At 63.0% G+C, this 23,044-nt stretch overlaps 2 protein-coding genes across 5 annotated transcripts; both read right to left on the bottom strand.

The window, feature by feature from the left end:
• Positions 1 to 7,333: 7,333 nt before the first annotated feature.
• On the bottom strand, positions 7,334 to 17,132 carry Midn (midnolin). Of its 4 annotated transcripts, none has more exons than XM_013122963.3 (9): positions 16,874 to 17,132; positions 14,948 to 15,579; positions 13,858 to 13,945; positions 13,619 to 13,681; positions 11,800 to 11,928; positions 11,387 to 11,704; positions 11,061 to 11,181; positions 10,356 to 10,628; positions 7,334 to 9,294 (listed from the first exon to the last, which is right to left on the bottom strand). In XM_013122963.3, the coding sequence occupies exons 2-9, from the start codon at positions 15,181 to 15,183 to the stop codon at positions 9,014 to 9,016; spliced, it is 1,509 nt and encodes a 502-aa protein (XP_012978417.1). In that variant the 5' UTR covers positions 15,184 to 15,579; positions 16,874 to 17,132; the 3' UTR covers positions 7,334 to 9,013. The 4 variants fall into 4 exon arrangements, with proteins under 4 accessions (XP_012978417.1, XP_005083377.1, XP_021090541.1 ...); XM_005083320.4 differs by having other exon boundaries at positions 11,061 to 11,178; positions 16,874 to 17,128; XM_021234882.2 differs by lacking the exon at positions 11,800 to 11,928 and having other exon boundaries at positions 16,874 to 17,123.
• A 2,152-nt stretch (positions 17,133 to 19,284) lies between these two features.
• On the bottom strand, positions 19,285 to 22,017 carry Atp5f1d (ATP synthase F1 subunit delta). Its single transcript, XM_005083322.4, has 4 exons — positions 21,775 to 22,017; positions 20,852 to 21,005; positions 19,821 to 19,909; positions 19,285 to 19,706 (listed from the first exon to the last, which is right to left on the bottom strand). Exons 1-4 carry the CDS (start codon positions 21,919 to 21,921, stop codon positions 19,584 to 19,586), a joined length of 513 nt encoding a protein of 170 aa, XP_005083379.2. The 5' UTR covers positions 21,922 to 22,017; the 3' UTR covers positions 19,285 to 19,583.
• Positions 22,018 to 23,044: the final 1,027 nt, after the last annotated feature.

The raw sequence follows: 23,044 nt of genomic DNA, 5'->3' as shown, positions 1-23,044 counted from the left end.
CAGACCTCTCCCTAGATGAGCACTGGCCCCTGGAGAGAAGGAAGCTGACGGAGAGGACTAAAGCACGCCAGCCCTGCTCTGCGCCCCAAGCTCACTGACCCTTGGACGAGGCTGGTCGAGGTGTCCCATCTGTCTCCAGGAATTCTCCTCAGGGACCCAATGCTGCCCTCCTCCTAGACGGTAGCAGGTGACTCATGGCCACCCCCTCCGCACGCACCTCTGTCCCCGCACTCAACCCTCCTATCACCGTCAGAGCAGCCTGCCACGTCAGCCACTCACGCAAGGATGGTATTAAAGAGAGCAGAGAAACCAGCAGGCTTCATGTTTTCCCTCCCCTCCATGTGCACCATCCAGAGGGGAGGGGACCCTGCATGGGGGCGTGCTGCACCACAGGCCAGGCGAACCAGAACCAGGCAGCCCCCCCCATGTGTCCCCCAGGGGAAACTGGATTCCTGTAATCCCCTGTGCCAGGGTCATGCTGGGCCCCTGGTCTCATTCCCATTCTGAGACCTTCTAGCTCCTGGTTTTGGGAATCGCTGTATTCATTCATTGATTCGTTCATTCAACCAGCACCCACTTAAGCTTACTGCCAACCAGATCCTTTGGGCCGGGCCTTTTCGGATCCCCAGAAGAACATGCAAATACGTGACCCATGAACATGGCTCTAATGAGCATCTCTCGAATCTTTGGTGTACTTGTGTTTAAGGAATGTATGTCCCGGTGCACTTACCTGTGTCCACATAACTGGGTGGCAGTCTGTCTGTCTGTCTGTTTCTCTCTTTCTACACACACACACACACACACACACACACACACACACACACACACACTCTCTCTCTCTCTCTCTCTCTCTCCACCCAGGCTGTGAACCCCTGCTTCAAAATGGTGCTCTCTGCCTGGGACGGACACGAGAGGGCGCTGCAGACTCGGCTGGAGCGTTCAAGACCGATGTCCCGCTTCTTTCTGTGCGGCCGTCAGGCTCTTGGCCGCCCTAAGGCCACTAGACGTCGCCATTCTGGACAGCCATCGTGGACAGAGACCAGGATAGTGCCGGCCTAGCAGCGCCGTGCCCACCTTGCAGGGACCAGAACAGCTGGGCTCCACGCTCGAGGTTCTCTCCCGCGAGTCAGGGCAGCGCACTTGGCCAAGCAGTCACCCATCGGCTCCATCGTGTATGCACCCACGAGGGGCCGTCTTAGATCACAACTGTCTTATATAAATCCGAAGGGATGCAAGGTGGCACCTGCATCCCTTGAAGGCGAGCCCACTCTATCCGTGGTCCCTGGAACCCAACTCCACCGCTGGGCGTCGCTATGGAGACAATGAGGGACACCGCGCCCCCCTGCGCCGGGTCCTCCCCCGACCCGGGCTAATGACCGGGCGGGAGGCTGTAATGAGCGTCTGGGTTGGGGACGGGCGGGGCGTGGCCCGGGATGAAAGGCGCGTGTGTGTGGGGGGCACCCTGGGGCCACGTAATTACCGCCCCCTTCTCAGCCGGGCGGGGACCAGGGACACTGCACCTGGCCTCTGCCCGGCGGGGGTGCACTAGTGTGACTGTGATGGCAAAACCCGGTGCCCGCCCTCGGGGATCCGAGCCAGGGTGGAGGATGCAGCCTGTGTGTGTGTGTGTGTGTGTGTGTTGCCAGGTGTGCCGCACATGTGTGCACGTGGGCAGGAGACCCGTGAGGATTGGAGAAACATCAGACTCCCATGGACAAGGGAAGCGGGCTTGTCCCATGTGTGTGAAGAGGACGTGGCCATATTTGCACGGCTGACTTGATTCCCTAAGGACAGGGTGGGTGGACAGGGTGCCAGAGCGTGATCACCACAGGGATACGGATGTGCAGGGCAGGGCTAGGTGTGCGTGACTGGGGTGGGTGCTAATGTAGCCACCTATAGCATGACTCATGTTCAGGGGTGGGCATGAGAGCTGTGTCACAGACACCCGGCCTCCCAGTTAGTGAAGCTAAACCCCAGAGCCAGCTCTAAGAGTTAAGCTTGCCTTTTCCTTTTCCTGGGTGGGTTCGGATCCCTCAGGAAGCCCCAGGTGTCTGAGGTCTGGACTCCTGCCACCCAGAGGAACTGGACTCCGAGTCTGGAAGGGGTCTGCGGCCAGGGCTGGCTGGCTAGGCCCAAGTTCCTGTGACTCATCCCTCCCTGCAACCCTGAGTCACACCCCAGGAATGGGAATGCGAAAGCTTGGGAGGCCAGGCCCCTGAGGCTCCTGCCCAGACCTGGGCATTGAACAGCAAAGGGACATCCCAGCTAGCACACACATCTTATGACAAGCCATGCTACGCACGTGCACACCCACATCCTCTATTGCAGACCCATCAAGCTCACAGTCACAAACTCGACATGCCTTTGGCATCTGGCAAATTGCCTACACCCTGGAGAGACCCTGTGGGATTCCCATACCTTCTTCCCTGTCTTCGATAAACTATTGGGACCAGGAAACAGTGCCCTTGAGCTAAAAGGCGGTTTGGAGCAGGAACATGCAGTGACATGCACTCATCCACAAGGTCTGTATCGGATGCCCAAAAAACACCGATGGCCCTCAGTGAGGCCCAGAAGAACCCAGAAGCTAGGCGGCTCATCTGCCTGGCAAATGACCTATTTGGGTTTCTAAGACTGCAGCAGGGATGGGAGGGTTTGCAGGGCATCTACTCCTAGGGGTCCTCAGAAGCTGCTTAACAGGGGCCTCTACCACTCCTATCACCCCAGGGCCAGAGAGAATCACCCCTCTTCTGCCCCACCCACTCACAGTATGTCCAAGCACATACCCACTGTGGCACACACAGCCTCCCACGCAGGGTAACACACAAACAGCCTCCCTGGAAACACAGGCAGCGGAGCAGCTTCCGCCTGGAGCTGGTGGCCTGCAGTGCTTCCTCTGCTTGCGGACCTCACAGGTCATGAAGCATCTGTCAACCTGAGGATGCCCGAAGGGTCCCAGTGCAAGCAGCCGGTCCCTGAACCCTTGGAGCACCTGTCCACCCAGCCACAGAGGGTCAGCTGTAGCCAATGGGCCCAGCTGTCTGGGTAGGCAGCACCCAACGCCTCTCTGGCCCCGTTGCTTCCTCTGAGAAGAGAGTCGCATCTGGGGAGCCTCCAGGGTCTGAAAGGGCCTGGATCAAGGGCACTCTTGTGTCTCCTCCATGCTGTTTTCTCTGGCTGTCACTTAACGGCCTGAGTCTGTGTGTATTTCTAACATTTCTGCAAGACTTTTGTATCGTCGATTCGAGACAGGATCTCAAGAACCCTAGATCGTCCCTGAAGTCTCTATGTGGTGGAGGGTGACCTAGAAATCCTGGTCCCCCGGCCTGTACCTCTCAAGTGCCAAGTTCTGGGATGACAGCCTTACAAAAGCTAGTCACCTTCTAAGGGCACATCTGTGGATAGTCCCCCAACAAATATTCCTGTTTTGCACCGGGAAATGACAGAGACTGGTCACACGGCAGTGACAGGGAGGTCCCCTGCTTCTCTTTGGTGACTGTGGTGAGTTTGAGGGAGGGTGTTGCCTTTTTTCCTGGGTACCTCAAGTACTAGTTGCTGGGCAGATATCCCAACTAGGGGCTGGAGAGACAACTCAGAAGTTAGCACACTGGCTGCTCTTGTAAAGGACCTGGGTTTGAATCCGAACATCTACATGGTTACTCTCAATCACTTGTATGTAACTGCAGTCCCAGGGTATCAGACAGAAGTCTTCTTAAGTCCGCTTGCGGCCAGAAGGCATGAGCACACACTCAGACTCATGAAATACGCCAACTTAAAACAAAAACAAGCCGGGCGTTGGTGGCGCACGCCTTTAATCCCAGCACTCGGGAGGCAGAGGCAGGTGGATCTCTGTAAGTTCGAGACCAGCCTGGACTACCAAGCGAGTAGGACAGCCTCCAAAGCCACAGAGGAACCCTGTCTCGAAAAAACCAAAAAAAAAAAAAACACCAATTCTTTTTCTTTGTTTCCTTTGGGGTACACAGAACTACAGACAAGCTATGCCAGCGCCACAGAACCCCACCTGCTTCTTACTTTTCAAGTGTGTGTGTGTGTGTGTGTGGGGGGGGGTTCTCACTAAGTTGCCCAGGCTGGCCTTGAACTCAAAGTCTCCGACCTCTCACTCACTTGGGAAGCAGCTAAGACTGTCTTATACCCCTGGGACATGCAGACTTCGGGATGTGCAATAACCAAAGTGTGGGGTCATGGTCGGGTTCCTGGGTGGGGGTTGTGCACGGGGAGGCTCGGTCCTCAGTAAAGGCTCCCGGCCGGTGCAGCTTCGTGGAGGCCTCCCTCCGATTGGTGGTGTTCCGCTCAAGTCTTGTGGGGCAAGACAGCTGTCTGCGGCTGCCTGCTGGGGTGAGGGGTGACCTCCTTCTGCGATGGGGTCCGGTCCCGCCCACATTCCAGCAGGGTTAGGGGCACCCTCTCAGGCTGGGTCGGCGTGCGTTCCGAGGAAGGAGGACCTCTGACCCGGGGCAGAACCCATCTCCCGTCCTGTCCCCTGGACACCCGAAGCAGCAGCTGGCCCGAAGGCTGTGGGCGGGGGCGGAGGCTGGAATGTGAGGAGGGGGAAGGGTGAAAGAGGGGGGCGGAAGTGGGGGAGGGGAGGGAACGGGTGGGGCAGCCAGAGAAGGGACGAAAATAGAGGGGCCTGGATGGGGGACAGAAATAGAGGAGAGCCGGGAGGGACTGAGCCGGGGAACCAGCTAGCCTTGCACCGGGGCGTCCTCCCCCCACCTGGCAGGCTAAGCGGCTCACCGGCCCCGCGTAACACCGGGGAGGTCTAGGTGGCCGTGGGTGGGGCTGGAATCAGACTCCAGGAAAGATCTCCACGCCCAGCTGCCGCCAGCGTAGTCTCCTTCCCAAGGCCTGGCAGGAGGGTGGGGCCATGTAGGGCCCCACGGGGGCGGCTGTGCCCCGCGGGCACCATCTCCGGCCTCCTCCACGGACTCTGCTCCTCCCAGTTGCCCACGCACAGACCTCTGACATCTCAAAGCTTGCTGCCAGGTCCCCGGATTCCCGACTGCAAAGTGGCCACCCCTCCCCCCGGGGGACTCCAGCCTTTGGCAGGAAGCCATGACCCCTAGTGACCTCTTCCTACCCGCCCCCGGATGCTTGGTCACCGAACTCTGCCCATTCGCGAGGTTACCCCCTTGGCAAACCGCGCCGTTCCTTGTCGCCAGCCTCTACCCTAGTCTTGTCGGCCTAGGCCGGCCTGTGCAGCCCTGCCTGCCTTCGGCCTCCGGAGCGCTGTGATGACAGGTGTGCAGCCGCCCACTCCCTTACCGAGGCCTCAGACAAGGACAACTAATGGTGACCCTCATCCAAAGGGCCTGCCTGCGTGCATTCTAAAGCTCCATTCTCCCCATCCTCCACCCCTGCCTTCAGCCCTCGCAGCTCCTTCCGGATGAATGGGATTTCGGTCAAACCAGTTCGACTTTTTCTGCCTCCACCTCCCAGAGGGAGATTCTAACCAGGGTCACGGTCAGGCGTCCCGCCCCCACCAGCTCGAGCCTAGACTCGGGGATCTCCCTCACTACCCAGCTTTGCCTTTTCCTATCCCCCCCGGACCTGATTGCTGCCCCGCAGCACAACCTTTTTCTCTCCCAACAACACTTGGCAAACTCCTATTCGTCCCGCAAAGCCCCCTCCTACAGGTCGCCTCCCTTCTTCAAGACCTCCCAGAGGCTGGGAACTGCAAGGAAACCAGGCGGAGGTCAGTGAACCCGAAAAGGCCGCCGCAGGCGATGCTGGTGTGCGCAGCGGGGTGCACGTGGCATGCCCGTGTTGGGGGGTCCACGTGCGACGCCCCCAGGGACGCCCCCTCTTCCGTCCAGGCCCAGCCTCAGCCGTCAAGCCTCGGGTGCGTCTCCGCCCCCAAGCTCGCAGACCCGCGGTAGCGGGGCGGGGCCGCTGCGCCTCCTCCGCGCTCACGAACTCGGCTTTGCAGGGCTGAAGTCCCGCCCCCAGGGGACAACCTCGAGCTATTGGTTCGTGCGGAAGACCGACAGGCACGTTCACCAATCAGACCTCCCCACGGGCGGGCGGGGCCTGGGCCGGGGCGCCGGCGGAGGCGGACAGGGAGCCCTGCCTGCGGTGACGTCGGGAGCCGCTCGCGGCGCGTTGCCCTGGCAACCGCGTTTCCATCTCGTCGGGTTTCCGGGGGGCCGCCCCCTCCCATTCAACTTTTTCCTCAATGGGGCGTTGTGGGGCGGGAGGGGGGGGGCGGAAGGACGCGAAGGGCCGACCCCGCCCCTCTCGACTGCGGCGGCCCGTGCTGCCGGGGCCTCGGTTTACCTCTCTGCCCTGCCGCGCGCAGGGCCTTCCCCTCGGGCTGGGCGCCGGCGATCGTGCCCCGGGCGGAGCGCGGTGACCTTCGCAGAGCACTCCCCAGCGCGGCGGCACCGACTCGGGCCCTGAGGTCCACGGGACGGCCCGGCTTGCGGACGCGGCGGGCGATGCAGGGACCGCCTGCTGCTCCCCAAGCGGCGCCGGGTGACCCAGCGGCCTCTCCCGCCTCACCTACCCCGTGTCTGAGCCCGCTGACCATGAGCTCTCCGGCCTGACGGGACACCCACCTTCCTGGCGTGTCACAGGCCACCCTTGGGGAAGGCACCTGCTTCCTCACCCGATGAGACTCTCGGGGCCAGGACTAGGGAGTGTAGATTCCAACCACAGGTCTAGACCTCTATGCCCAGTGTTGGGTTGGGGTCCTCAGTTTTATGGGCTGTAAAGTGGGAGCTTTACTTAAAGAGCTCTCTGAAGGAATTGAGACCGAGGGTTAGCCGCCTCAGCCCAGCCCCAGCAGGCACGAAGCGGGGACCTTAGGGAGCGCCAGGTGGGCTTTGCAGGCGGTCCACCCCTGGGTAGTGCCCAGACCCGGAGGGCTGGTGCGTGACCCTCGGAGGTGGACCGCGAATCCGACCCGGAGGGGGGCGGGGCGCTGAGGAGAGCCGCGCGACGTCAGAGATCTCTGCGGCAGCGTAGGCTAGACCCCTTTACAGCGAGGGTGCGACCCCAGGGAGTACTTCCCAGTCCCGGGTTAGAGCAACCCTCCCACTCCAGGGATGCCTGTCCGGACACTGACTCCAAAGTTCCCGTCTTCAGCCCACTTGACAGCCGGGAACTGAGAGGGTGAAGGCGTCGCCCAGTGCGTGCCCCAGCCCCACGCCCAAAGGGACTTCCGGCCTTGGGTAGCAGGAAGTGGCTAGGCGCTCCCTCCCTCCACCCTAGGCAGCTTCCTGCCAGCCCCAAGCCGAGAGAGAAACCATTTAGGGGAAGCCGGGCACCTCATTCCTGGAGCTGGAACCCGGGAACCCTAAATGAAGAAGCGGGCTCAAGTTCACGTCTTTCGTTTATTTGAAATTAGGTGCTTGTGTAAGGTTCCCCTCCCTTCAAATTTCATTTCAATAAAATGATACTTGGGCGAGGCGGATCCCCCACAGCCAATTTCTCTCCCCGAGGGTGGCTAATGCTATCTGGGGAAAGTGTCAGTGGAAGGAGGGACTATGGGTGGACTCCTGCCTGAGGCCCCCACCCTTAGCCCAGGGCACACATCACAGGAAGTTAAAAAAAATCATAAAAAACCCAAAAAACACACATTTAAATAGGTATCCAAGACAGCTTAAAAAATGCACCCACTTAACCCCCCCTCCCTTTTCTTTTTGGAAAAAAAGATTGAAAAAAATAAACCAAACCAAAATCTCGGCCTCTACCCTCCAGGATCAATCCCTTCCCCCCTCCCCACACCCCCAAAAAACTTTACAGCTACAGTCAACACTCGTTCGCACCCCAAACCATTAAGGTCAAACACGGGGGAGGGGGACCTGGGGTTCACAGACTGGAACAAAGGAGCCAAGGACAGATGTTGGGGTGGGAACAGATCCCACTAGCACAGAATCTAAAAAAGTGGAGGAAAAAAAACCCACAGGATTCACCCTTGGTGAAAAGGCCCCAGTTCGAGGGGAGGGCTGTCACCGTGGACCAGCGAGGCCAGTGCGGACCAGCAGCTTACCCCCCCAGGTGGGGTGGTGCAGTCCCAGCACCCCAGGCCCCATCCTTGCCGCGGAGAAGCTGGCCCCTTAAGCTGGGCATGGGAGAAGAGGTACAGAGGTGTCTCTCTGCCCGCCACCACCTACCCCAGCTTCCCCCCCCTAGAGAACAGCAACCACTCGTGGCTCAGTCAGAAAAACGAAATCTATAAATAGTCCCCCAAGCTCCGCTGCGAAGGGTAGGGAGATAGGTGGGTATGTGGGAGGCAGGGGCAGTGGAGTTGATCTATGGAGGTGGCCTGAGGCCTGTCCTTTCCTGTGAGGAAGAGGGGCATCCCCAGCTGACCAACAGCCACCTGCCTCAGCGTTCTCCATCCAGCTAGCCTTTCATGGCAAGGGCAGGGCCAGCCAGGCAGCGGTGTGGGCCGCAGGCTGAGGGGTAAGGGGGAGCTGAATGGGAACTGTGGACAAGGGATTCCCCTGTGAGACCATTCTGTTAGTTTCTCAGGGTGGGCGGGGTGGGGGATCCAGCTGGCCTGGAATGGAGGCCAAGTCTGCAGACAGGGGTGGGGGTGGACACACTCATCCCAGGGTCCCCAACCCTCATCTGTAAAGTGCTTCTTGGAGAATCTACATTTTGAGTCAAAAACCTGAATCGGGTTATGGAGGGGGTGGGGGAGCGAGGCAGAACGGAAGGGCTGGGGGTGGGTGGCTTCCTCCGTCTGGGCCATCTGGGAACAGACTGCTACATATTTGGAGCTGGAGAAGGGGGGTAGGAAGGGCCCTGGCACAGAGGCCCCCGGAGCCGGGAGCCGACCACGGTGCGGAAGGAAAGAGATAGGCATGTGACCAGGGATGCGGGGCAGACAATGGGGAAGAGCTAGAAAAGGATCAGAAAGGCTGGTGAGTGGCAGTGGAGGCGACCTCCTGCCCCCCCAGAGCTGGGCTACTCAGCGTCCAGGCTGCGGCGCCCCACCCGCCCCGTGTCTGGGGTGGGGATGTCACACCCAAGGGGGCTGGATCCTTTAAGCCATCACAAACTCGGACTGAATATCCGGGTTAACTTCAGGCTTCCAGACAGAGTCCTCAAAGTCGAGGCCCAAGCCGCCAGCCTCGCCAGGGCCGCCCCCGCCCCCGCCGCTGCTGCTGCTGTCACTGCGGCCAGCTTTACGGCTGGGGGTCCAGTGGTAGGGACCCCGCGCGTCCCGCCGGGCCTTCCTCCGCAGGCGCTTCTGCTGCAGTAGCAGCTGGAGGCGCTCCACTTTGCAGCGCGTGGCGCGGTTCTCCGTCTGCCGCAGACGGTCTCCTGCAGGAGACAGGGCACCCATGAGTCTCCAGCTCCCAGCCAGTCAGCTGGGGCCTCGAAAGGCCCACAGAAGCCCCTGGCCCAACCTCACTCCTCCCCGGCTCCCGGGACATGCTGGGGAGGGCGGGTGGGCAGGGGTTTGGCTAATGAAAAATGAGGAAATTAGCTGGGCTTGGTTGGTGGCTTTTGCCTTTGACCCCAGCATTCCAGAGGCAGAGGCAGAGCTTGAACCTGGTCTACACAGTAAGTTCCAGAACAGCCAGGGCTATGTGGTGAGACCCTATCTCAGAAAAAGAAAACCCATCCCACCCCCAAACAACAATAACAAAAACACAAAAGAAGTTTGGCCAATGTCACGGATCATCGGGAAGCAGCTTGGGCTGAAAAGAAAGGAGAACTCTTGGCTACAGTGCCCCAGTGAGGGGCGGGGTCTCATTCACAGGTGGAATCTCTGGAGGGGGGAGGGACACAGGACATGAACTGACAGCCTTGCTAATGAAATGCAAATAAAAAAAACCTAAACCAAACAAAAACCAACAGTCTATTTCAAAAGCCCAAGTGGCTGATGCAGAGGCAGATCTCTGTGAGTTCGAGGCCAGCCTGGTCCTGAGCCAGGACAGGCTCCAAAGCTACAGAGAAACCCAGTCTTGAAAAACCAAAATACACCAACCAACCAACCAACCACAAATGGTACAAAGCGTGTGGCTCAGTTTCCCACTTGTGTAAACATGGCTGTGGAAGCAGGTGATTGGGTAGGGCAGTGGTCACCATCAGTCCACTGCTTGAGTGGGGTGGGCACATCTGCCTGTGTCTGGAGGGCTGGGACTGAGTCATTCATGAGAGGGCCAGAGGCCATCTGGAGATGGGGGGGGGAGAGGAAGTGATGCGGAAGCCCCTGGAGCTCACAAGGACACTCTATGCAGCCCGAACAGTTGCCTCCTTTTCTCCCAAACAGGGCGGGGGGGGCAGGCGGCAGCTGCCAGCTCCAGGGGGTCCCCAGTCAGGTCAGCACAGAGGCGGCCTTGAGAAGCAGGGGGCTGGGAGGTGACAGGGCCACTCACCAGGGGGTTTGCACATTCGGATCTGGCTCTGGCCCTGGAGCAGGGAGGTGGGGGCTGTGGCTGCCAACTTTTCACAGGAGGTAGTTTTGGGGGTGAGGTCGGGGGCCGGTGAGGCAGGTGAGCACTGGGCGTGGCAGCGGAGCTGGGTCAGCGAGGGTGGCATGCCCTGGTAGTGCCGTGTGGCACTGAGGAGGTCATTGAGTATCTGGAGAATGGTGCCGATGTCCCGCCGCGGCCGCCCACTGCTGTCCTGGCAGTTGGGGTGCAGCGTGCCTGCAAACAGAAAGGTCCCAAGGTTTTCCACCTTACTGGGGCGTGGGAGTGAGGGAGGATAGGGCGGCAGGTAGACCAGGCATTTATCCCGCAGGGTCAGGTCTGGTGGCTACTCAGGAGGCTGAGGTCTTAAAGCCAGCCGGGGGACCTCAGGAACACCCCATCACAAAATAAAAAGTACAACAGGCTTGGGGCGTGACTCGGTAGAGTCTCTGCACAGAGTGCCCCACTGAGGGACAGAGGGCGTGGCTCAGCAGCAGTGACCTGGCTTCTATCCATAATGTCACAGTACGCACAGGTAACTGCAGATGGCATGCCCTATGTGTCTGTCCAGGGTCACACAGCAACATGCCCCGGGGTTCCTGGGGGAGGTACTTAATGAGCACAGCCAGAACGCAACCCTCAGGGTCACTCCTGTGGGGTGGCACCTACCAGAGAAGGTGCCTGAGAAGACCCCAGGAGCATGATTCACGAAGCTCTCGATGACGGCACCGGGTTTGCGGGAGCGAGGGGTGGCATTGCTGCTGGCTGGTGGGGAACAGTCCATCTGCTGCTGGGAGATTAGCAATGGGTATGGCCGTGAAGGGTCAGCCAGGCCTCCCCCACCTCAAGGGCAGCGTCAGCGCCCACCCACGGGTCCAGCATTCCAGATGCAATGCACTGGGGTTCAGGGAAGGGCATTTGTTCTAAAGGCCACAGCTGGAACCCTCAAAATTCCCCCCTGCGTCCAGGCTGGTAATAGGCACTTTGATCCTTACCTCGGGACAGGCTGTGGAGGCTGCTGCGTGGGATCGGAAGGAGCCAGCGGTGACGGGTGAGGGGGACACAGGCGACGGGCTGCTGGGCACTGGGGGGACGCGGGCGGCACTGGACACTGGCCTACAGGGCGAGGACACCGGGGCGGCCACACTGGAATCTCCCCGGGTGCTGGCGGCGGTGGCCGCGGCGGCTGTGAGCACGTGGCGGTGCTGGAGCGGAGCGTGCTGCGCGGCCAGTTGCAACTGCACAAACATCATGTGGTCCCCGACTCGAAGGGCCAGGGTCAGAGGTGAGCGGCCCGACAGAAAGTCACTGACCTAGGGAAGAAGTAGGGAGACACTCCTCAGTTGACGGCTTCTCACCCCTGATGCGCCCAGCCCAGCCCAGCCCAGCCCTCCCCACAGTGTGTGACCTGGGGCCTCTCGCCGCCCCTCTCTGGGCTCTGGGGTCCCTGTCGGTGCCACGGACGCTTAAATAAAATCAATCTGTATTTCCGGAAGCCTCCTCCGGCAGCCCGGCCTGGCCCGGGTGTCGCTGGGGGCTGTGGGGGGGACAGAGGTGGGTCAGATTGGGGCCTCTGGCTCTGGGTCCTTTAAAGGGGAAACTGAGACCAGAGGGGCGGGGGGCCGGGCAGATGGTCACTGCCTTCCCTCAAATAAAGTCTCCCTTTCCCATCAGACCCCATGTAGCACAAGAGAATCCTGTCAAGTTCCCCTTCACAGCTATGTCACCCAAGAGGCAGGCTGGATCCTGAAGGAACTCCTCAGGGTTAACCTTTGCTTTCCAAAGATAAATATTTATACGTCCTGGACTGGGGTGGAGGGGTGGGGCTGGAGGCCTATGCCCATGGGCCTCTATACACCCCAGCAAGCATGAACTCTCTGACCTGCCAGCCCTCCCCTCCCCCAAACACACTGTGGGGCCGATCTGTGGGCCTACCCGACCCTCAGATGCACTGGGTACCTTCTCTCCCACCCCTGGGGCTCTGGCCATTAGCCTTGTTCTCCCCAGAGGCCAGGGTGTGTGTAGGGGGGAGGTTTCTGAGAAGTGACATAGGCCTATGAGTCACACCAGACCGCCTCGCAGAACTCCCTCCCCTGGCTCTGCTGGCTGAGGGCTGGAGTAACCTTCTCTGCTTGGGGCCCCATGGGGAGGGGATGTGTGGGTAGGCAGGAACAGGCCCACCCCGAATCCCTCCTCCCTGCCTTCTAAACCCTTTACAGGTAAGGGCCTGAAGTGGTTTCCTGGGCAGCTGGGATCACCTTTCTCCCATGGTGAGGACAAATGACCTCACGAAACCACCCAGCACCCATTTCTAACTCCCTCCTGGCAGCCCCCCCCCCAGGCCAGCACACACAAGTCTGCTCAAAGTCAGCCCAGACAGGCCCCACCTCTGGCCCAGGGACCCCTCCCAGAGGCGGGACCACCCAGCCCGGAGGCCTTCTTCTGCCTATACAGGAAGCAGGCGCTAGCTTTGCAATCTAAGAGAGGGTCTCAGATGAGCAGGGTTCCTGTATGGGGAGGCTCAGGGGTCCTGCCCACTCTGGCTCACCAGGGCAGGCATCCAGCCTGCTCCCCTGCTCCTGAGGACAAACTACAGAGGGCCTAGGGACTCAGAGAGGAGGGCCCTGTTGAACGGAGGGGGAGGGGGCCTCAACAAAACCGGGAAGCCTCCTCACAGCCAGGCCCAGCCTCCCTCCTGGCTGCTCACTAAATATTCTAACATCCTGTCTGGGCCTCCCTGGCCCAGGGCTGGGTGCCCCTGTCTCCCCTCCCCCTATCGGGGTACTTAACAAAGGCCAGAGCCAGGAGGACCGGGCTATGGATGACTCCCCACCCTCTGCAGCGGCAGGGCTAACTTGTCACCTCCCTCCCCAAATGAGGCTTTTCGGAGAGGTCTTCTATAGCGGGAGTGTGCTGGGTTGGAGGACAGAGTACAGGCCAAGGTCACCCACAATCAGGGCCAGTCAAAAGATCGGCCCTCCCCCACCCATGGCAGCCACCGTGGGAGAGAAAACTTCTCAAGGTCAGGTGGTCAGGGGGGGCACGGAGGAAGAGGAAGTGGGGTGACCAGGCCAAGCTGGCACCGAGGCGGGGCGTTCGTCCCCTCCCCCACGGGCCACCAGGGAAGCACAAACAACCGGAGGTTCTCTAAGGGTGTCCCGGGAGCCGCGATGCCTAGGCGTGGCCACTGCAGCCCCCTGGGTTGGGGGAGGGTGGTAGGTGCTTACCTGTGTCTCGGTCAAACTTTCCAGAGCTTGCATAACGGACTGCTCCGGCCTGGAGGCCTGGGACTGCAAAGAGAGGGACGAAGAATGTCTTCAGTGGAGGAGTACAGCAGGGAACGGGGAGGGGGCCCTGTGCGCTGGGCTGGGGGCGAGCGCTCGCTGCAAGGGGCAGGACGGTCATTTGTGGAGTGGGGTGGCCAGGGGACGGGAGACTCCAGGGCACGCGCCCCTCAGTCATTTACCATGAGACCGGCTTCCACCGTGGGCACGAGCGTCAACTTGCTCCCATCCCCCACGCCGAATTCCTGCAGCTTCCCCGAACTGAGGCGGCTGGGGGTAGGAAGGAAGAGGGTGAGCCGGGAGACGACACAGAGACGCGGAAGCGGAGGCCGAGGAGGAGGGCTGTGCGTCCGCAGGGAGGGGGACAGACGGGAGCGCTTCCCACCCCTACGGCTCCTCGGATTCCAGGGACCGTGGGGCGGTCTCTCGGCCCCGTGAGCCCCCAACAGAGGGACTTAGCCGAGGTTAACGCACTCACTCCCCCATCCGCAGGGAACCAGAGACTTTCCCACCGCCCCCCTCCCCCGCGCCCCCCTCCAGGCCAGCTCCTGCCTACAACTCCCGATGCTTGCCCAGGCTCGTCTTTGTGGGCGCCGCGGGGCTCGGGCCCTTTCAGATGGAGGCCTTCGGGGCATCCGCCGACCCGGGCTCCCCCTCCTCCCTCCCCGACGCAGGCCGCTGCTCAAACAAAGGAGACCCTCCCGCCCCTCCCCCACAGGGCCCCTCCGCTGGGGATGGACACTGTGTGTCCCCAGAGGCCCGCGAGGGGGTGTGGGGAGGGGAGACTCCCTGGCCTAGAGGTGATTTAAATATCGGGTTGGGGGAGGTGTGGGGAAGCGAGAACAAAGGGGGGCAGGGAAACGTAAGTGACGGGGATACAGCCAGACAGAGGGGGCCGCCGAGCAGATGCGGAAGCGGCGAGACCGCGGGCACGAGAGGGGGCGGCTGTGCGCCCCCCTCCCAAACGCGCAGACACTGGAGCCCTCCCCACGACATCCCGGTGGCCCACGTCCGCCGCGCCACCCCCGTAGTTCCCGTGTATCCCGGGGCCCGGCAGCGCGCTCCTGCCTTTGTGCAGACCCTGGCGGGGGAGGGGGCTCAGGCGAGTGAGGCCGAGCAGAGGGCGCCCGAGAGCGCGCGGCGCGCCCCCGGCCCCCGTCTGGCTGCCCCCTGCTTCCCCGCGCGGCGCGCTCTTTGTTTCCGCCCGGGGCCGGGGCCCGAGGGGGCGGCCTGGTGCCAGGGGCGCGCAGGCGGGGGCGGCGCGCTACCTACGTGTCTTTGTGAAGCAGAGCCAGGCGCTCCTTGGGTACTTTGAGGCGCTGGGACAGCCTTTTGCGCAGCCCTTCCACGGTCTCGTCGTGGGGCACCGACAGGTCGTAGCGAGTCCCCGTGGTGCTGTGGATGGCCAGGGTCATGGGTGCGGCCGACTCTGAAGCAGTGCTCAGCTCGCAGGCGCCGCCGGGGGCCCCGCGCCGGCAGCTCCGGGCACCGCCGGGCTGCGGCTCCATCCCCGGCGAGCGCAGGAGGCCTGGGGTCCGCGGGTCGCCTCCAATCCTCGCTGGGACTCTCCCGCCGGAACGAGGTCCTCCTCCGCTCTGCGGGCGCTCAGGGACGGCAGTGCGTGCGCCCCTTAGGGAAGGTCTTCTACGTTAGCAACCAAGCCGGCAGGCAAAAATCCGAGTGGTGCTCCGGGGTCGCGTGGGATCCTTGGGTTGCGCCCCAGGGTGGGGTCTGGGATCCGATTCCTTCAAGGGCGGAGGACGGCGACCTGGGCACGGCGCAGGGAGGGTCCCACGGAAGAGGGGCGAGCTATCCCGGTCCGCACGGTGCCTGGATTCCTCTCGGGTCGTGCTACCCCTCGCGTCCCCTGCCTTAGCAACAGCCGCAGCCGCCGCTCGCAAGATCTGGGGGTGAAAGTACGAAGAAAAAAAAGTTATCATGTATCAACGTTCCAGGGGGCGGGACCACCGCCCCCTCCCATTCACTACTTACTCCGCCGGCCCGGCGGCGGCCAATCAGCACGCACAGACCGCCCAGTCCGTCGCGCTCCCGGGCCAATGGGAATCGCCGCGGGGCTACCCCACGTGGCAGCGAGACCCTCCCCGGTGCCGCCCCGTCCCTTCAACGTCCAATGGAGACACGGAGGGGGTTGGGCTGATGCGGCTCCTGACCCGCCTCCGCGCCCCCCCACCCGCGCCCAGAGCCATTCATAAGGCTCAGAGATCCCAACAAAGGGCGAGCGGGCAGCAGACCCCGGTGGGGAGACTTAGCACCTTCTCCCCCACCGCCACCCTCCGCGCGAGCGCAGCCCCTCCCTCTCCAAGGGGAGCGGTCTGGGGGAAGGCGAAGACCGGCCATTGTTCCCGACTAAGGGAGGAACAGGAAATCGCGGGGCCTCCCCGCTGGGTCTGTCCGGGAAGCTCCTGCCTGCGGAAGTGGCAGCTTGAGCCCTGAGCCTCGTGGCCAAGGGTCGCGGGCAGGGCTCTCAAGGACAGGCCGGTCCTCCGCCCCGTGGGCGGGCGGGCGGGTGGCTGAAACGATATTGGAGAACCTGGGCGGGACCCACAGCCTGGGCGGGGCCCTGCAGCTCGGTGACGTGGCTTCGGCAGATCCCTCCCTGCCGAGCCAGTGCCACTTCGCGTCCCAACCTAACCCACCGTCCTCTGTTTTTTCTGCGCCCCCCCATCCCGGGTCGGCCCGTTTCCCGAGGTGCGCCCGCCCAAGCCGTGACGTGACGCGGCGTCCCCGGCTGCGCCCGCGCGCGCCCCGCTCCGGGCAGCGGTGAGTCAGCAGCCCCGGCGCGCCCTCTGCAGTCCCCGCCCGGGAGCGCTGCCCGAGTCCCCGGGGAGGGGGGCCGTGTGTCTCGGCTGGGAAATGGGGAGCAGGGACTTGGGGGTCAGCCGGTGGGGAGGCGCCGTTGAGAGTCTTTAGATTTAACATGCGGAGAAGACTAAGACCGCGTATACAGGGAAACTGAGTCGAGATTCACAACTAGTTCAAGGTCACCGAAAGTGGGAGTGGGGGGCGTGGGCTGCGGTCCGCCAGGGTGGTGTCCATTGCGCGCGGCCCCTCCCACCCCACAAGCTGAGGGGCTCCCTGTCCCAAGGTACCCTCGGTGCCGAGAGAACAAAGAGGACCCTGGGGAGCCACGGCGGGTGGAGACCCCTCCGCGCCTCGTGCGGCCCCGCCTCTACTCACCCGGAGCCGCAGGTCCTGGGTCACCTCTGCTCAGGATGACCTGCGTGCGTGCGGGCTGCAGTGAGGTGGCCCTGCCGGTCTGGGGACAGGCAGACGGCCCCTGAGCCTTTATCCGCGCCGCCTTCCCTTGGGGTGGAGTTTGGGCGGGCAAGGGGCGGAGGGGGGCGGATGATGGTGACGCATATGCCCCCCTTGCCTGCTGGCCTGGGGCCGGGCACCCAGCCCTAGGGCTTCCCAGCACCGACCCGGCCGTGGCTTCCCGGTGCCCCTGGCGGTGCTAACTCCTGCCTCCCCAGGTCCTCCGGTTCACAGCACTTTAGCATCGGGGGGTCTGGCCAGCTTCCCTGCCCCGCCCCCTTTCCTGCTGCTCTGGTGCTTCCGCCTGGGGGCGCCCGTGTGGGGAAGGGGGGCGGGACGGGAAGGGGTTCCTGAGTCAGCAGCCTGGGTTCAGGAAAACAGGGCAGTGTCACCTGCCAGGCACTGGGGTGCTCGGGACAGCTGCCTGATGGCCTGGCCTCCGCATCCTTTAAGGGTGACCTCAGAGGCCATTTCGGTGACGATTCAACCACCCCTGGCCTGCTTGGACAGTCACCCGTGTGACCTCCATGAGTGGCGCAGTCCCTAAGGCGCCGGCACCCTATGCATGGTGCATGTGGAGGTCAGGGTTGTCCCTCCGGCATCTGGGTCCCAGGAATCAGCTCAGGTCATGGACCTGGGCAGCATGGACCTAAGGAGAGCCTCCTACAGGGGCAGTCTGCACCCCCAGGTGTGACCCCTTCTCGTCCCCTCGCGAATGATCCTCAGCACATGATGTCCCCCCTTTGGAGTGGTTGGTGACCCACCCTGTGGCACGGACTCAGAGCCTCTTGTCCACTTATCTCACCCTGCCTGTATCTGGCCTGAGCACTTCCGTCACCCTTAGCCTGGGAGCCCCTCCCAGGCTCGCTCCTTCCTAGGTCTCCTTCCTGCCCTGGATAGAGCATGAGCACTATGGATAGGCATGCTGGGCCCCCAAGCAGGGAGGGAAGGCGGGCTCCAACACTCCAGGGTCACTCCCAGGCCAGAGAGCACTTGGAAGCCCAGGGCATTTGAGGGCTGGATAGGAGTTGGTTTGTGAAGGAGGGTACGGAAGCCAGGTAAGGTTGGATCAGGAGAACGCGGCAGGTGAGGTGGCTGGCTCTGACGGGACACTTAAGCCTGGGAGCTGGTGTAAGGACTGAAGGGAACCCAGACTTCCTGCTTCCTAGATCTTAATCCTATGTGACCCTCTGCCCCGAGGTGTGAAGCCCCAACACTCAGTGCTCCATCCAGGACCTGCCCTCCAGGAAGGTCCCACCCCACCCACCAGCTGTCCCAGGACACAGCTCAGCCAGCACAGGCTGTCCCTGTCCCCAGACTCCGAAGCTCACAGTTAAGAGAGCGGGAGGCTGAGCCTCACACTACAAGGTGTGCTAGCCCAGGTCAGGATGCTCTGGGGTTCCTGGTGACATTTGCCCAGCCTGCGCCTTTGGTTTAATTGACAGGACCCCTGGTGGCACTTGGTCAGTCAGGACCTGGGCTCTCAGCCTGAGGACAGAGGGTGGGGCCTGGGTAGGCCCTGCGTCATGACCTCTGTGGTCCACACCTCTAAGCCTGACGTGGGCCAGGTGGGGACCTAGCGTGACCCTCCTGTGACTTACCTGTGTGTGTGTGTGTGTGTGTGTGTGTGTGTGTGTGTGTGTGTGTGTGTGGCGCAGGCACACTCATTCCCGGTCAGGCTCAGGAGCCACGGGAGTTGCCCACGCAGGGCCCTGACGCAGTGTGACAGGCTGCACCTCGCTGCCTGCAGATAGACCACTGTCCGGGCGGCCCTGCTTGCCCTCCTTGAACCCCCAACTGGTGCCTCCCCCAGGCCCCCACAGAGGCGGCAAGTCAGACAGAGCTTGGCCACCCTGGGGTGGGGGTGTAGAGGGCGTGGTGGTACCGGGGCTGCTCCTCCTGGGCCGCCCCACCCCACCTGGGGCCAGCTAGGGGCCTAATGCCTAAGGAGGCGCCTGCCGACTGCACCAGGGCCCGGGAAGGTAGCCAGCTAGGCTAGGGCCACCCACAAGCGGGGTGTGCCTAGGGCGGGGCCTCTGTGGGAGCAGGTGGTGCCCGCCTCTTCCCAGAGCCTGTGGGGTGGGGCGGGGGCCTCAGAGGGTGGGCCTGGCCTGGCCGGTGGTCAGGGTGCTGACTTGGGCTAGCAGCTGTAGCCACACCCACCCCTGCCTGCCCTGCCCTCAACCCTTGCCCATGCCACCCACCCCACAGCCAGCACCCCAGCAGCCTAGCCCACATGTACCCCACCCACTGTTGCCAGGGTGCCTCTGGGGGCTGGGATACAGGAGCCCCAGGCAGGGGTGACAGGCAGACTTAGAAACCACAACACTCAGTTGGTTCCTGGCGTTTAATGGAGGCAGGCCAGGGCAAGCTGACCGTCCAGGTGGCTCTGGAGAGGGGGTGTGGCGGGGAGAGCAGTGCCAGCCACCCAGGGGCGGCGTGGGGATCCCAGGCTGTGGGAAGGCTGCAGAGAGACCTCCTGGGCAGACGGGCACCAGGAAGCTTTGTAAGCCAGCGGCTGGAGTACCACTGCCCCCTGGTGGCAACTCGAACAGCGACCAACCGAGCCGACTCCAGGGAACAGTTTCCATCTGCCTGGACTCAGTGTCCCCGTGTGACAGGCACGCACCGCCTACTCCAGGGCCTTCACCAGGGCCTCATTGGCCTCGATACGGATCTGGATCTCGGCCCGTGCGGCCTCATCCGCCGCGCCAGACAGCTCTGACTGCGCCTTCTCCAGGTTGGCCCGGGCTGCCTGCGGAGGAGTGCGCCACGGTGAGGGCCGGGCAGGCCGAGGACACAGCCACACTCTTGCAAGCTGCCTCCCTGCCAGCCCCGGCCCCGGGCCTCAGTTTCCCTATCTGCTCACCCCCAGGTCCAGCATGTCCAGCGTCACAGCTTCTTCGGCCAGTAACTGCACCGAGGAGTCTGCGTTCACGGTGACGGAGCCACTGCTCACTGTGGGGGAGACGAGGCCTGAGCAGAGCCGCCCCCCATCTCCACCCCGCCCCCGAGTGTGCTATGGCCTCAGGTCCAAGGCGACCCCACAAGACGGGTGCGCGGGCCAGCGCGTGTGTCACCCCGCAGGTCATCCCAGCCCCGGGGAGACCACACAGCGAGGTCTAGTCTCAAACCCGGTGTAAAGGAGAAGCTGGGCTGAGGCGCAGTGGGTGGCGCGCCTGCAGTTACCCCAGCAATCGGGAGGCTACGGCCCATGGTGCGGGCCTGCGAGCCTAGCACTAGGGAATTAAGGCAGCGCTGACAGAGATCACCACCACCAATGTCCTTCAGGTGCGCGCGCACCTCTTCCCATCCTCACCCTGCGCTGGGCCGCAGACCATGAGATAGTAAAAGAGGGCTGGGGGCGTGGCCGGGGTGGAGCCCCGCCCAGAATGCCCCAGTGAGGGTCTGGGGGCGTGGCCGGGCGGAGCCCCGCCCAGAATGCCCCAGTGAGGGTCTGGGGGCGTGGCCGGGTGGAGCCCCGCCCAGAATGCCCCAGTGAGCAGGGGCGTGGCCGGGTGGGGCCCCGCCTAGAATGCCCCAGTGAGGGTCTGGGGGCGTGGCCGGGTGGAGCCCCGCCTAGACTCCCCAGCGAGGGGGCGTGACCGGGGTCCAGCACTTTGCTGGAATCCCAGGGAAGGCTGCAGGTAGGTCCCCCGCCCAGAGTGCTTCTCAGGGCCCTGGGCGGCGTTCACAGCACCCCTGCTCATCTGACGGAGCGCACCCCGGTTCCCCACACTGGCTGTGTCCCCCTGCAGGCCAGCTCCTCGCAGTCGCTTGCACACGTTGCCTTTGTGTGAAGCCGGCTGCTCGGGCGACTGCATCTGGTCCGGGTGACCTGTGCAAACTCCCCTTGCCACGCCCCGTGGGGACCCGAGCCCTGTCCTCCGCCACACTCACCAAAGTACTTGGTTGTGGTCCCGTCTTCGGCGTGGACCACCACCAGGCCAGGCCGCAGGACCTGCAGCGTGGGGACGTGGGACGCCAGGATGCCAAAGGCTCCCGTCAGCGTAGGCACGTCCACCTGCCGCACGTTGGCACCCTCAAAGAACACCTGAAACGGACAGCGCGGGGCAGACATTACCCGGGCGTGGAGACGGCACCGGGGTCGCGGCCGCTGGGCTCGCCCGCCTGGGGGGGGTCGCCGGTGTCGGGAAGGTACCGAAGCAGGGACAATGCTGGGCGTTAGCCTGGCCCGTGCGGCTGGCCGCTTGGAGACGGGGCTCGGGAACTAAGGCTGCCGCCCCTTCCACTAGGAAGCTGCTTTGGGAGGATGGAGAGGACGAGCCCACCTAGGCAGCCCAGAGTCACGAACGGGCCAAGTGCATGTCGTGTCGGCAAAGCCCCGGTCGGGTCTGCACGGGGAGGGTTTGGGGTTCAAGTGAACCCTTCGGGACAAGGGGCTTGGGTCGGGCTCCGTCCCGGGTCCAGGCAGCACCAGGGGCCGGGGTGCACGCGTGGTCCACGTGGATCCGAGGGTCTAGACGACACTACCTAGCCCTGCATGGCGCCTGGCGTTCATGAGCCCCAGCGACCCCCCGAGGACGGGGCTGGGGTTACCTCCGCCAAGGCCGGGGCTGGGGCAGGAGCAAAATCCGCTCAGGTACCGGAGACCCTCCCCAGGGCCCGGCGGCACGCCCCTAGAGGCGGGGCATAAACTTCCAGTGAACACAGAGCTCAGGCTTGGGGTCCACGTGACCCCGTCTAGGGGCAGGGGTCACAGGATCCCCGTGGGGGAGGAACCCGAGCCCCCACAGAGGTGACACCCCACGAGGGTCAGCCACTGGCCTGCAGCCCGGGGGTCGGGGGCTGCGAGTTCGCACCTGCGTCGGGGAGGCGAAGGTGAAGGACATCTGTCCGGGCGCGGCGGCGGGGGCGGCGGCGGCCTCGGCGTAGGCGCGCGCCTGGAGCACCAGGCGGCGCAGGCCCGGACGGCGCAGCAGAGCGGCGGGCAGCATGGCGGGCAGCATAGCGACGGCGGACACACCGGGACGGCGAGGCGGCCTTGAGGGAGGGCGAGGAGGACGACGCGCGCAGCCTTCTGGGAGGCGCAGTTTCCGCCAAGACGCACGCGCTCACTACGGCTCCCGGTAGGCTGCGCTCGAGGCATTCCGGGCTGCCCTGGAGTAGGAGGAGCCTAGGCGGTGTGGGGCATTCTGGGAATTGTAGTTTTCTCCGCCTTCAAATTGCAAATGACGCCCTGGGTTAGGCTGATCTGCGACCGGACACCTACCCGCCCGCTGAAGGGTTGCCCGCTCGATGGCAGGTGCCGATCAGTGAGTGTGGAGGCGCTTCGCGTGCATGCGAAGGCAAAAAGAAGCAAAGCTGTAATGTGTTTGGAGAGAGTTAAAATTTAGACTTCCAGTCAGGTGTGGTGACGCACTCCTCCAATCCCAGCCCTCGGGAGGCTGACAGAGGATCACCGAATTCCGCGACGTGGTAAACCTATTTCCAAAGTGTGCACCGCATTTCTAAGAATCAACTATAAGCCAGGTGTAGTTAATCACAACTCTCCGGAAGGTCAGGGGAGCGGGGCTCCATGAGACCAAGATCATCCGGGTCTACATAATGGGAGCATGTCTATAAGCAAATACATGAGAAAATGGATAGATAAGTAAATAAATGAATAAATAAATAAATTTACGATGCCGGCTGCTGGAGAGGTCGTACCTAGTGGGGGAGGCAGGTGAGCCCACCGGGTGGCATGCACACCGCAGCCGGCAGGGGGCGCGCGACGCCGGGAGATGTACTCGCTCTTCTCCGCAGTCCCCCTCCCTGCGGGCCTTCGCCCCCGCGCGCCGCTGACGCCGGAGCGCGTGCGCGGGCGGCGGGGGGGTGGGTGCGCCACTGACGTCTGCTTTGGCGCAGCCTCGCTCTCGGACATGACGTCACCACCCGCCCCCGCACTCACGCAGGTTTCAGCCCCCGCTGAGCTCTGGGTCCACATTCCCCCTCCCTTGCGGGATCACAGGAAATGCAGGGTTAGAGTCGGTGGGCGCACAGTAGGAAAACTATTGGCCTGGCTTGAAGGATGCAATGTTGGATCTTAGGGAAGCAGCAGGCAGCTAGAGGGCCTTCGTCCTCTGGGACCAG

This window comes from Mesocricetus auratus, unplaced genomic scaffold (assembly GCF_017639785.1).
Source record: "Mesocricetus auratus isolate SY011 unplaced genomic scaffold, BCM_Maur_2.0 Super-Scaffold_100676, whole genome shotgun sequence".
In the NCBI taxonomy this organism is placed as follows: Eukaryota; Metazoa; Chordata; class Mammalia; order Rodentia; family Cricetidae; genus Mesocricetus; species Mesocricetus auratus.
The sequence above is the reverse complement of the archived record's forward strand: the minus strand, read 5'-3'. Positions and strand labels throughout refer to the sequence as shown.